This window comes from Chanos chanos, chromosome 2, assembly GCF_902362185.1.
Source record: "Chanos chanos chromosome 2, fChaCha1.1, whole genome shotgun sequence".
Taxonomy (NCBI): Eukaryota; Metazoa; Chordata; class Actinopteri; order Gonorynchiformes; family Chanidae; genus Chanos; species Chanos chanos.
The window spans coordinates 49,061,483-49,074,016 of record NC_044496.1 but is presented as its reverse complement, the minus strand read 5'-3'; the positions used below and the strand labels follow the sequence as shown (position 1 = coordinate 49,074,016).

At 40.5% G+C, this 12,534-nt stretch overlaps 2 protein-coding genes across 3 annotated transcripts; one reads left to right on the top strand and one right to left on the bottom strand.

The window, feature by feature from the left end:
- Positions 1–3,894: 3,894 nt before the first annotated feature.
- On the top strand, positions 3,895–8,119 carry stx5a (syntaxin 5A). 2 transcript variants are annotated; one of them, XM_030766160.1, is made up of 11 exons: positions 3,895–3,977; positions 4,904–5,152; positions 5,557–5,627; positions 5,747–5,802; positions 5,942–6,012; positions 6,324–6,440; positions 6,706–6,762; positions 6,972–7,056; positions 7,198–7,304; positions 7,477–7,598; positions 7,894–8,119. In XM_030766160.1, the coding sequence occupies exons 2-11, from the start codon at positions 5,084–5,086 to the stop codon at positions 8,051–8,053; spliced, it is 915 nt and encodes a 304-aa protein (XP_030622020.1). In that variant the 5' UTR covers positions 3,895–3,977; positions 4,904–5,083; the 3' UTR covers positions 8,054–8,119. The 2 variants fall into 2 exon arrangements, with proteins under 2 accessions (XP_030622020.1, XP_030622021.1); XM_030766161.1 differs by having other exon boundaries at positions 3,899–3,977; positions 5,029–5,152.
- A 2,159-nt stretch (positions 8,120–10,278) lies between these two features.
- LOC115806167 (protein RD3) lies at positions 10,279–11,235 on the bottom strand. Its single transcript, XM_030766918.1, has 2 exons — positions 10,919–11,235; positions 10,279–10,642 (listed from the first exon to the last, which is right to left on the bottom strand). Exons 1-2 carry the CDS (start codon positions 11,221–11,223, stop codon positions 10,279–10,281), a joined length of 669 nt encoding a protein of 222 aa, XP_030622778.1. The 5' UTR covers positions 11,224–11,235.
- Positions 11,236–12,534: the final 1,299 nt, after the last annotated feature.

The following is a 12,534-nucleotide window of genomic DNA, read 5'->3' as shown; positions in this document are numbered from 1 at the left end:
TTACTTTAAATCCAAGTATTTTCACAAATGTGCAGCGAGGAGAGAAAAAAAGTTCATCTTTTTTTTTTTTTTTTTTTTAGTATAAGACACTGTCTCTGGGCTGTACAGTATCTGGATAATAACATATTTATTTTTTATATGGACATTTGCATTTTATATTGATCTTTTCATTATCGTTTATTTTTTGAATTCTGTGTTTTGTGGATTAGATTATTTACTGTGCTTTTCCTAGATTATGATAGTTGAGTCATTTTCTTTAGTTATACCTCTGAAGACAAATCAAAGACCATAATTCTCCAATGGGAAACCCGGTATATTTACTGCATGTGTTAAGATAAACTAAGATACAGGTTCACTGGCTCATCTTACAGTGTAGTAGCAGATCTTTTCTACTTCTTAGTCTTGAATAATTAAAAGCCGTAGGTGCTGTAAAATCCCTCTGCTTCTCCAAGGTTTTTCTAAAGCAGTGTTTTAGCCATAGCTGTAGCTTCATCACTCAGTGGCCCCTCTGGCTTTCTATGTTATATGTCGCAACGTCAAAAAAGGAATCATTGTATAAGGTAAAGCATCAGACAAGGAGTACTTATGTGATCATACTCGTGTTCAAATCCATCACTGGTTATTGGCAATAATGTGAATAAACATTTCCTATGATGTTTCTCTTCAATATCAAAAGACATTATTGACAGATGTGCATTGAAAATAAAAAGAAGAAAAAAAAACTGTGATAGGTTAATTCAAATATTATGCCCGTTCTAAAATATACTGTTATTGTCTTTAACGTGTGGACCAGACACTGTGCTGTCTCATTTTTGCCCTGTCAAGCTTGACCCTCTAGTGCAAAATTCCTGGTTTTAATCAGTAGTCCAACTCCAATGTGAAACTTTGATGACATCATGTCCTCTCCTGACTGCATTGTATATCAGCTACCTCTTTGTGCGTCTAAGTCAAGGTCTCCCTTTCTAGAAACAGCATACAGAAAAAAATATATTGGGTAAAAGAACAATTATACATTATGAATGTACTGACTGTTTTCTATGTTGCCACACCCGTTCACTGCTGTACATATTAAGAATCCACTGGCTGAGTCTGTTTCTGATGTGCATACTGTGTTGGAGTTGTACCTGACTTTTTGAAGTCAAAACAAAAGTGGTATTAACAACATTCTTACTCATGTAGTCACCAGTCTTTTTACTATTACAAAGTGCTCGGTGTAATCTCTGTATTTGTGATGATGATGATGATGAATATGATGATGATGATGATAATATATTACTGCTGCTACACCATTTGTGCCCTACTTCTCCTACATGTAAAACAAAGTGTAAATACTGAGTCTGTGTTACATTACGGGGGTCTGAATCCTTAATCAGCTTCATGTCTATAATGTGCATATAAACAAATATACAGTTGAAGATACTTAAACAATCGGCAACAGCCATAATGCAACGGTCAATGTATTATTAAAATGAAATGTCTTATTTTTGAGAATGGTTGGTTTTTATTGATAGTTTTACAGACACAGACGCGCCCACACACACACACTTATGTCTTTCATCTCCTTTTCATTTTCTCCTCTTCATCTCTTAATTCTACCCCCCTTATTTGCTGTCCTCCCTGTCTTTTTATCCTCTTTTAGTGGTAATGAAAAACAAACAGCCTGGTAATTACTGCGCTGCGCTGGGAGGCTCGGGCACAGAGGTGTGAGCAGAATCACGATGTGAAAAATAATATTATTTCGCTGTCTCCTCCTGTCTCACTGCTGCTGAGTCAGGAACACAAGTCACCCTCTGACAGACTCACTGCGTGACAGTGGCTCTGTCCACTGTCAAATCCCTCATGTGAAAACAGCTGCCTCACAGATATCAAATGTTTATTGACATACTCACTTCTTCCTGTGCATGCATCCCGAGAGACAGGATTACGGTAACAGGACAAAGGCTAATGATGTATTATTATTTTATTATAAATCTCAGTTTTCATTTCACTATCAAGCTTTGGAGTCGCAAGTTTAATGCCCTTTACAACACGGTGATTTCTCTCGTGTAGGAATAAGGTATTAAATAGAGGGAGAGACAGACATCAGATTTCGGGTACATTTCCACTGCATCGCTGTCATTGCATCGTCATCTTTGTGTTGGTGAATCCTGATTGGCTAAAATTAATATGAGGTCACCGTCTTTTCAGCACTCTCAATACTGAGGATGATAATGGTTAAAGTTTTTTTTTGTGTCTGAGAGGAGTCTGTTGCACTGAGAGCCTTGGAGGCAGATGCCGCCCTACCTGTCTGTCAGGGCATTCTGCCCAGACTAAATATAGCAGCCTGCGCAAGATTACGGAAAAAAGGAGTGAGAGAGAGAAAGAAAGAGACAGAAAAATGGAGAGAGAGCATGAGTCATCCATCAGAAAGCAAGAATACATTTTCATGCTATCTGGTGTGCTCTTTCTCTCTTTTTCTTTCTCTCTCGCTCTCTGTCCTCTTTTTGAAAAAGCATATGTAAAATGTGTCACACACTAAGGTCTCTTTTTTTCATTTGAGAACTGATCCTCTCTCTTTCCCAAAACAGTCTGGGTCTCTTTTATCAGTTTTCTCTTCTTTTCTCCCCAGGGGTTCTCTCTTCCTCTCTCTCGCCCTCTCTCTCTCTCTCTCTCACTCTGTTCATTTCCATGTATAAACACAGTCTCATGTTTTTTCCAGTGCTCTGAAGAGCTGTACTGTTCCACTAATGATAAAACGACAGGCATGTTTATCCTATGTCCTTTTGTTGAAGCAGCTGTGTTGAAGCAGGTTCTGGATGGTATCTGAACAGCATGGCTGTGTGTCTGTCTGTGTGTGTGTGCGCGCGCTTGTGTGTGTGTGTGTGTGTGTGTGTCTGTGTGTATGTTGATGGTATCTCATGGAGATGGGGTGTGTGTGTGTGTGTGTGTTGTTGTGTGTGTGTGCATGCGTTTGCGAAGAAAAAGAAAATGTGTGTGTGTGAGAGTGATAGGCAGTGCTTTGTGACAGCAGTCTCACTCTCAGAGGAAGATAAATGTTATTAAATTCTATCTGTGATGTCAAGAAAGAGCAATTGAAAAAACAAAATGATTTATCTTTCACCTAAACGTGCATTCTGTTGTATTCCACTTTCTACTTCTGCGCATAGTGAGGTAAGAAATGGATTTATGGTTTTGGCTAGAGACGAGACGAGCCAACCTGACGGTCGACAGTCTTTCATGGGCCGACTGAATCTCTTTTAGAGGGAGAGGAAAGGACAAAACTGTAACTTTAAACATGCTGCTTCTTGCTGAGTCCCATAATGCGGGTGCAAGCATGTGTGTCATAACAGATGACAGATGACAGGTCGAAAATGTTATCTTGAAATACCTTTCTAACCTACCACAACAGCCTATTCTTTATTCTTTTTTTTCTCTATTCTTTATTCTTTGTACCTTTACCCATCTTCACATCAAATTAGTATTTATCCATAGTGCTGTATCTCTGTTGGCGATTTGGGAGTGTGTGTACCAACAAAATGATTAGTCAAGGTCTCGAAGAATTCATTCACATCTCATTATTTGACTTATTCCATTAAACTGAACAGTAACCTACCTAGCTATCCCACATTGGATTATACGAAAACATACAAATCTGGCGACCTCTGGTGGTGCGGTCTGTCTTTTTGAGCCACCTTTTCTTTTCAGATTTGGGTTTATGTAGTGTGATTTATGAAGTTGATTGCGCAATCGTTTTTGAAAGTTTTTTAAATACCTTAATACATGAAAAACCTGCGAGCCGTCTTGTGGGTAGTGTAAATTCTAATATCCCCAGCAGTCGTCATCAGTCTCGCTCAGGGATGTAGGGAACATGCGCAAAGGTGGACGTGGCAATGACGTTTCACTCCGGAAGCGGCCCGGACCAAAAGTGAAATACACGGCTTCGACAAGACCGACAGACACCGGAGTAATTTAAATTGGAAGATATACTTCTTTTAACAGTGAGTACTACTGGTTTTATGTAACGAATAAATGTGTACTTGAAAGTAAAACCAATTTCATCGTACAACTGGTCATAAGCAAGTGGAATTTCGATTGTAATCGACTAGGAAGATAAGCTAAGCTAACCAGCTGACTGGCTAACCAGCTACGTATTATGTGGTTAAGACTGACTGGCGACTATAGATAGCGTCAGTCTGTTAAAAGTAACGATGTCATATCGAGGTTGTTTAAAACAGGTAAATTAAAGAATACTGGAATTATAACTGTCATGACGCCATGAAGTATTCAGTTCTTAATATGAGGTGAGGAAAAACTCACGTAATTTAGCCAGCTGGGTAGAGGTAGAGGTTCCATTTAAGTGCTTGCATCAATCAGAAGGTTCCAGGAGGCCTAATCCGATCATATTTATTGTTTACGTAAGAGCACGTTGTTGCTGGCGTTTCTAAACTCTTGTTTGGTAATATATTTCTTGCTAATCATTAAGTCTATGAACATCCAACGAGCCAGATGTAGTGTGGCCGAGTTGTTCAATATACATGTCGTAGTAGGCTAACTCATTTTTTTTGCTTGATGTGAGCAGCCGGCGGGTTTCGCGGTATTTTGGCTTGGATACAGTACATATCCTATTTTGTTGTAACACTTTGAACATTTTATTTTGAAACCCCATCTCTCGCTGTGGAGAAGTTAATGTTATCAATATGTATTTGTTTTAGTTTTCTCGGTTAGCAGTAGTACTAGTAGTTCTTAGTCTTATTTAAAGTAGTGATCTTAGTTCGTTTTGATATTTTGCGTGTCTTTGCTTCTGATTGCGTAGTTCTTTAAGTGTATATGAGTTTTATAACTGAGTATATATTCAGTTAAAAGAACGGAAAGAGAAAAATATTGACATCCATCGACTGATTCATTATAACTTTATGTATTTTAGATGACGTCTTGGATGGTCAGTGACACTTCGTCACCACCTCTGTCTTAGAGGCAATCAGTAGCGTGTACGCATTCAGATATCAGAAAGAGAAATACATATTCTCAGCCGGGCTCACCTGTTAGTAGTACCTGACTCCAAACCACACCCCCCTCGGAGGGCAAGCGGACAGCTGCATCCATCATGACCTGCCGTGACCGCACTCTAGAGTTTCAGTCTGCCTGCAAGAGTTTACAGGGAAGACAGATACAGGTATGGAAGAGTTACAGGTTCAGTGCACTTTTGTGCTTGATCTTTAAAAAAAAAAAGGCTTTGCTGAGATTATTCATTGCTAAATGTTCACATTGTAGCCACGTAAATTATCACATCTATCCAGGGGTACACGTTAAATGTGTATGCTGTCATTCTGTTATCTATATTTGAGTGGGTTTTTTTTTGTTTTGATCATCACCAGATTTCCCCTAAGTTCCCCCAAGTCATTTCCTCTTCATCTGTTCTCTATATCTGTATTATGTTAAACATTTTCAGTTATAATCTCTGTATATAAGTACCTGAAAATTTTCTGTTGTCATTGTTGTGTGTGAGAAATTTACATACATTTATAGTGTTGTAATCAGGGACATCTCTTGTCATTGTGTTCTTCCCTCCCCCTGCAGAATGGTGGTCAGACCAGTAAACCTGACCTCAGTGCCCTTAAACAGCGCAGTGATTTCACTGTCATGGCAAAGTAAGATTCCTACAACACTGGGTTCCTTTGTGTCCTGAATTATATTTCTGTAAATGTATTTGGTAACATCAATTTGTCATTACTTAATACTGTCCTTTTCTCTTTTTGTGTTCTCACAGGAGAATTGGGAAAGACTTGAGTAACACTTTTGCCAAATTGGAAAAGCTCACAATCTGTAAGCATCACACGTTCTTGTCATGGAACAACATTCTTTTTACTATTAATAGTAATAAGAAGTTGGTTAACTCCAGTAAAAAGGTTCACGTTGGAAAGGGCTAAATACAACATAGGTTATAATCTTATTCTCTTTCCAGTGGCCAAAAGGAAATCTCTGTTTGATGACAAAGCTGTGGAGATTGAGGAGCTTACCTACATTATAAAGCAGGTGAGAGAGAGCGAGAGATCTCTTCTTTGAATGACTGTTGGCTGCCAGCCCAATTTCCCAGGTGAATGGCCTGTTGAGAAAACTTAGTGCAGACTAGAGGCATGGGCATCTTCTTAAAGCATTATTGCTGTTGTAAGTCAGTAGAACAGAGAGTAAAGGATTATGTCCCAGTGAAAGATACCAGGCCAGAAATGTTGATTTATTTTTGTGTAGACAGACTCTTGTCTGCCCTTGGTCTGGGTGGCACTGGGTAGTGTTTGTAAAGATTTTTTCCCGTTGAAAAAATATGATGTTGTGTCTTTTTCTCCCAGGATATCAACAGTCTGAACAAGCAGATTGCACAGCTCCAGGAACTGCTCCGCTCCAGGAAAGGACAAAATGGCCGCCACATTCAGACACATTCCAACACCATTGTTGTCTCTCTTCAGGTGAGATTTCATATGACGTTACCAAAACTTTTGAACCAAATTTTTCTCTCTTTCCAACAAAAGCAGACTGAAAGCGTGCGCTGGCAGTTAGCCTGCATGATTGCAGAGAAACTCGCCTGTGGAGAGTGATTTCCGCTCTATGCTACATTTGCCAAACTCTTCACATATTTTACAACTGTTTACAGAGCACTAGCCTGTGCTAACTAAATATGGATGTTGAATCCCACTCTGAATCACTGTCTAAACAACTTTATTTGTTTTTCAGTCAAAACTGGCATCAATGTCTAATGACTTCAAATCTGTATTGGAAGTGAGAACAGAGGTAAGAGTTGTCCACGTGGCTTTTAACCTGACTGATATTGCTTCATTTCATTCAGAATGATATCTTACACGTTCTTTTTGGACTTTCTTTTGAGTGTCTCAACTGCTTCTCTGTGTACAAAATACAAGTTGTGAGTCAACTCAGACATTTTCTGGGTTTGAGGTGTTAGTGGCTAATATCGTCTCTGTCTCTTTCTTTTTTCCCATTAGAATTTGAAGCAGCAGCGTAGCCGCAGGGAACAGTTCTCTCAGGCTCCAGTCTCTGCCTCTTCCCCTCTACTCGCTAATAACTTCAGTAAGTTCAGCGCTGATTATGTATGACAGTTTAATGTCATTTAACTATTACAGCGGCAGTAAACCGGGAAGAAAAAGTTGGACACTGTAGTCTCTTGTATCACCAAGATATTAAATATAAACCACTCCTCTCCTCTTTTAGGTAGTTCTGTGCTGATGCAGGATGAATCAAGAAGTTTGGGGAGTGATGTTGCCATCGATATGGAATCAAGAGCCAATCCTCTTCAGCTCCAGCTCATTGATGAGCAGGTACTCTTCTGGAGCTTTGTAAAACATATGTGTCAGTCTCTATTTAAGGCAGAGCATAAACACCCTTTGTCGTATCTTCACGCAGATTGTTAAAGAGGGTTTTTGCAATTGTTTATGGTGCAATTCTGCCTACTTCATGTTTTTCACGTGGTGCGCGTCTGTGTTTTTGAAGGACTCGTACATCCAGAGCCGAGCAGACACCATGCAGAACATCGAGAGCACTATAGTGGAGCTGGGCTCCATCTTTCAGCAGCTTGCCCACATGGTCAAAGAGCAAGAGGAGACTATACAGAGGTGAGAGGGGTTTCTAGAGGACGTTAAGTTCAAAACTGTTCACAAAAGGTGTGGGAATTGGAGATTGAGAATGATTTCAAACGAAGCATGTGTATCTACGGTCAAGATAGAGTTACAGTGCTTTCTCCAGAGAGACCAGATCTGGGATGAGCCGACGGGAACAGGTTTTAGGCATAACCAATGCGATAGTTAGGGGTGGGGCAAATGGCTTGGTAAATAAGTGAAAGTAGACTCTGAGTAAGATGTCATTAGCTCTGGCTGAAATCTTCTTTTGTCTTATGTTTGTGTCCGGTAGGATTGACGCTAACGTGGAGGACACACAGCTTAACGTGGAAATGGCTCACACAGAAATCCTCAAATACTTCCAGTCGGTCTCCTCCAATCGCTGGCTCATGATGAAAATATTCCTCGTCCTCATCGTTTTCTTCATTATATTTGTGGTCTTCCTCGCTTGATACTAAGAAGACACACAAGATTCGAAGAAAGAAGAGGAATAAGAGAACTGGGGTACAAAAAAAAAGAAGAATTGAACTGTTGGGGGGGGCAAGGGTGCAAACTAGAAATGGACTTGAAACTGCAGGACTAAAGCATAGGGGTGGGGAGAGTTGATAAAAGTAATATGATTTTGGGAGAATTTAACGATTTTAATCAGATGGACTAAAATCAGTTTAACGGTAGACAGACTGTTGCCTGCCCGACTGAGGTCTCTTTCTACGGAGATGATGACGGCAGCCCTGACGGAGTGCTGGTTTTTAGAGAGGAATACGAGATGTTTGAAAGTTCACTCCTCCTCCTCTCTGTTACCCTCAAACTTAATCTCCATTATTAACAGCGAGCCTTCAACTATTATCGCGTATATTTAAAACAGAAGGCTTATTTTTCCGAGTGGTTTGATTCTGCAAACTGGCCTAGGTTGATTTTTCTCTGACATTGTTATCAACAATCAGTGATAACTGGATTGGCTTCTCGTATTTTGACAGTAAATTAATTGGAAAGACTGTATAGTTTTACTCTTTAAATAATAAGCTGTTTATCTCTCTGCCCCTCGATCGCCCTTTTTTTTTTGCCGAAGGAGCTTCGGTTTCTTTGACGGTGATAATAATAATAATGGCTGTAGTTACAGGCCATGGAGAGATTTCTTTTTTTTTTTTTTTTTCTCCTTCTTCTTTTTTTTGTTTCCTTAAAAATGTGATTTGCCAAAAATGGATGTAGTTCAGATGCAATGAGAGATGACCTTAGGGTTAAGAGGAAGTGGTTGAAATGAAAACAGGGGTTTTATTACATCACACGTCTGTCACGCAGAGTCTTGTTAAACGTCCGATACAGGTGACCTTTTGGTTTTTATTATCTTTCTCAAAATGTCACCCAGTTACGAGGTTGGATGCAAAGGCTGTATTTTCTCAGCAGTACATTAACGTGCGACATTGTACAAATAAGATGTGTGAACTGCCCAGCTGATGCGTAGAAGGACTGTGTGTACTTGGTGTGCAGTTATCACAGGCCTGACATAGACTTTTATCAACTTATCAGCATTCAGAAATAATCAACAGGTTTATTACTTGAACCGTGGCTGAAGTCGGTGGCGCCCGTAACGCATCAACGGCGCTGTGAAAATGGAGTCTCTGCTCGTGGTCTCGCCATTATCGTCAGCGGACTCCGAACCCCAAGCCCCAGCATAATGGACAAACCTCCTTTATTTTGTGCATCCTTATCTTCACTTGTACTGACCTTTTATGAAGACTGGAAGAGTACTCGAACTCCCAAAAGCCGACGTTTTGCGTCTCTCGTGAAGAGCGGGTCTCCGTTTTAGAATTTCGGAGTGACGTGATTGGGCTCTGCGGTCGCTGGGCCGGCTCTCTTATCTAACCCATGCTTCTCGGGCAAACTACGGCTCAAATCGCCGTCTTTCTCTCTCTCTCTCTCTCCCCCTCTGTTTCGGGAGCTACATGCATTAATGTACAGTTTATTATTTAATGACGAGCATCTTTTATTAAGACTCCTACCTTTCCTCACTTTTTTAGTCAAATGCCTTGCCTCTCTTGTATACATTGAAAATGGTGAAGATGTGTCGGAAAGGGAAACGTGTATTAAAACCCAAACTGAAGTCAATGCTCTTGTGTGTGTGTTCTTCTTTCACACTGTTTGAAATTATTTAAGTGTCAAAACAGAAGTACTTTTCATGTTAATAGTAAATGGTTAACACTATATGCACTGCACGTCACTTGCTCCGTCCAAAAAAAACAAAAAAAACCTTAATAATTCAAATGAACATAATCCCTTCTGTGATAACACACTGAAAATATTTTCTGAAAATACATACATTTTTATTATTGCATTGTTGCCAAAGGTGATCATTGTGCATTATATGTAAAATATTTACATGCGAACCATAAGGCATAAAAACCTCTAAGTCTGTTGATTCTCTATGCTTCTGAGGACGACAGAAAAATACATTAAGAGCATGTTTTCAACATAAACCCATTCTGCACCACTGTTATTGCTCCTCAAACATCACTTTACCTCCTCACATCTTTGTCCCTCTGTCTCTTGTCTTAATCCACTTATGAAACATCACTTTTTGTGCTTTCACATGTCTCCTGAGCCCCCCCCCCCCCCTCATTTCTTTCCTCTTTCTATCCCTCAAATTCTATCCCTCCATCTCATCCCTTACTCCTGGTTTTCAGCTTTGTGCTGCCTGTTCTATAGGGGTGATCTCTGGCATGCTTCTGCTCCGCACCCTGTGTGTTCTCTTCACGGCCGCCACCTGCTCTCCTGCCTCCTCATCCTCGTCGGACCAACCGCTCTCTTCCGGCAGGTTGCCACGGGAACCTGACAGCCCCCCGCGCCCACGGCTGAAGGTGCGGAACTTGGAGCGGAAGCTGACGAAGGAGAGGCTTTTGCTGCGCTGTTTGTCCCAGCGGGATGCTCTGGCCTTCAGCTCCTCATCTCCAGCAAGCTCATCCAGACAGTTCTGCACAACCGAGCGGAACAGCCGCGAAACCTCGTGAACCTCTGGCTCAAACTCGCTCACCAGCTTCCGGAACCTGGTGTTCATTCAGATTATGTGTGACTTTTCAGGGTATAATATTTTCAGTTTACAGTTACATATAAGTCATGAACATTTGATGTAAAAACAGTGATTCCATCAACTGAGGCAAATCATTCAAATGCATTTGCTCTGATTTTTTTTTTTTTTTGCATCATATTGAGTCATGTTTCACTATATTGCTTGAATTTATCAATTTAATGAAAATTAGATCGAGGTCTCTGTTGGCAGTTAAGGAATGCTCACAACTGTGTATACCTCACTAAGCTCTCACCTAACTATGACCGGTCCGCACTGTGGAGGGGGGATTTGAGCACAGAGATCCTGCAGTTCCAGCACTTCTCCCGGGGTGAGCTCGTAGGGTGCGTGGGCCTGGGGTCCAGCCAGCCAGCTGTAGTCTACGTTTGAGGTGGAGCTCCGACGCCGGCGCAACTCTGCTTCTCTCTCCAAGCGGATGCGCTCTGTCCGCTTCACCATGGCACCAAGCTCCAGCATCAGAGTGTTAGTCACCAGCTCCTCCGGAGTGCGCTGCCCAGGAACCTTTGGCTCCAGGGAAAACACAGCCAACCACGGAAACATCTGAGAGAGCAGGTGAAGGAGAAAAAGAGAGTAAGAGGAATATTTAGAGACAGGTGTGGCTGAAAGAGAGTGTATGTCCCAAGAATGGACGGAGAGTGGAATAAGGAATGTGAGCATAAGAGTTATTGTTGTTTTTCTCTTTTTCCAAATCATTAGTATGCATAGGACAGTACTTCTGTACACAGTGCACCTAAATGTGCAATAATTGAATAATTGATCAAAGACATGGGCTCACACTGCAAAGAAGCTCACTATTTAGACGTCCGTGGAGGTGCATAAATCTTAGCATAATTGTGTATTTTAACTTACCTTTCGGTTAATGTGCGAAGCAGATTGATGAAGTAAATCAAATGAATAATTAGGAAAACGCGTCCCTGCACACAAGTGTGAAGTAAATATGAAAATGAACTGAAAATGAAGAAATAATCCAACTGTGAAATGAGGTTGGCACCTTCGAGGATTCCGAGCCAGACAGGATTGCAGTTCTGTAGTAGACACTGAGTGAGATTATAATCTCCTTTAAATATATAGTGATTGACACATCTTACTAGCCTGATTAACAGGCCTGCACATGTTCCAGTGAGTAACCCTGTTATGCAGTACTGAAGTACTTGAACACTGCTACGCTGATATCGACTCCTTAGCATAGTAAGTTTAAGTCATATCAAGCCTTTCTGAGACTTCAATTTTTCAGTATTTTTTATTTCCGCTGTATGTTTAAACCAAATGTTATTATTTCACAGAAATAGTGACCAGTTGTTTCCCATATTAACCTATTTGTAGGTGGACTAGAGCTTTGTGATAAAAGAAGATGGTTTCATGTTGCCTCACCTGGAAGTTACATTGTATAAAAGCATCTACAAAATGAATGAATGTAATGAAAATGTAATCTCAAAGACAACTAAGAGCAAAATAAACTTTATATTTAGGAGTAAATAAATTAATAAATTTCCTTGAGACCACAATCTGGATGACATGACATGACATTGACATTATAATGATTACTACACCTGTTCCACCCCTTTTACCACCAGACACTTCTTCATAACAATTTTGCCTGTCAGAGAGTCCCTCCTGGGTTCCATACAGTTTCCATAGTTCTCAGCACTAAATAGGCTTTACATTTACATTGCTTGCATTATGAAGGATTACATATCCATTACTACTCCCAGTACCTGGAAGTGAGGTGCAGCAAAAGCCAGCGTTGTAATCTTGGGGATAATCTGATTATGTCAGAGCTGCTATTGTTAGAGTTGGGAAAGGGGCGGACAGAACTGCTGCTGTTGTTATTGTGTTTACGTTTTCTTTTTT

Coding starts and splice junctions, on each gene's coding strand:
- stx5a (XM_030766160.1), top strand. CDS start 5,084: ATGACCTGCCGTGACCGCACTCTAGAGTTTCAGTCTGCCTGCAAGAGT. Junction 6,013..6,323: donor TTACCTACATTATAAAGCAG/GTGAGAGAGAGC, acceptor TTTTTCTCCCAG/GATATCAACAGTCTGAACAA. Junction 7,305..7,476: donor TCCAGCTCATTGATGAGCAG/GTACTCTTCTGG, acceptor GTGTTTTTGAAG/GACTCGTACATCCAGAGCCG.
- LOC115806167 (XM_030766918.1), bottom strand. CDS start 11,223: ATGTTTCCGTGGTTGGCTGTGTTTTCCCTGGAGCCAAAGGTTCCTGGG. Junction 10,643..10,918: donor TGCGGACCGGTCATAGTTAG/GTGAGAGCTTAG, acceptor AATGAACACCAG/GTTCCGGAAGCTGGTGAGCG.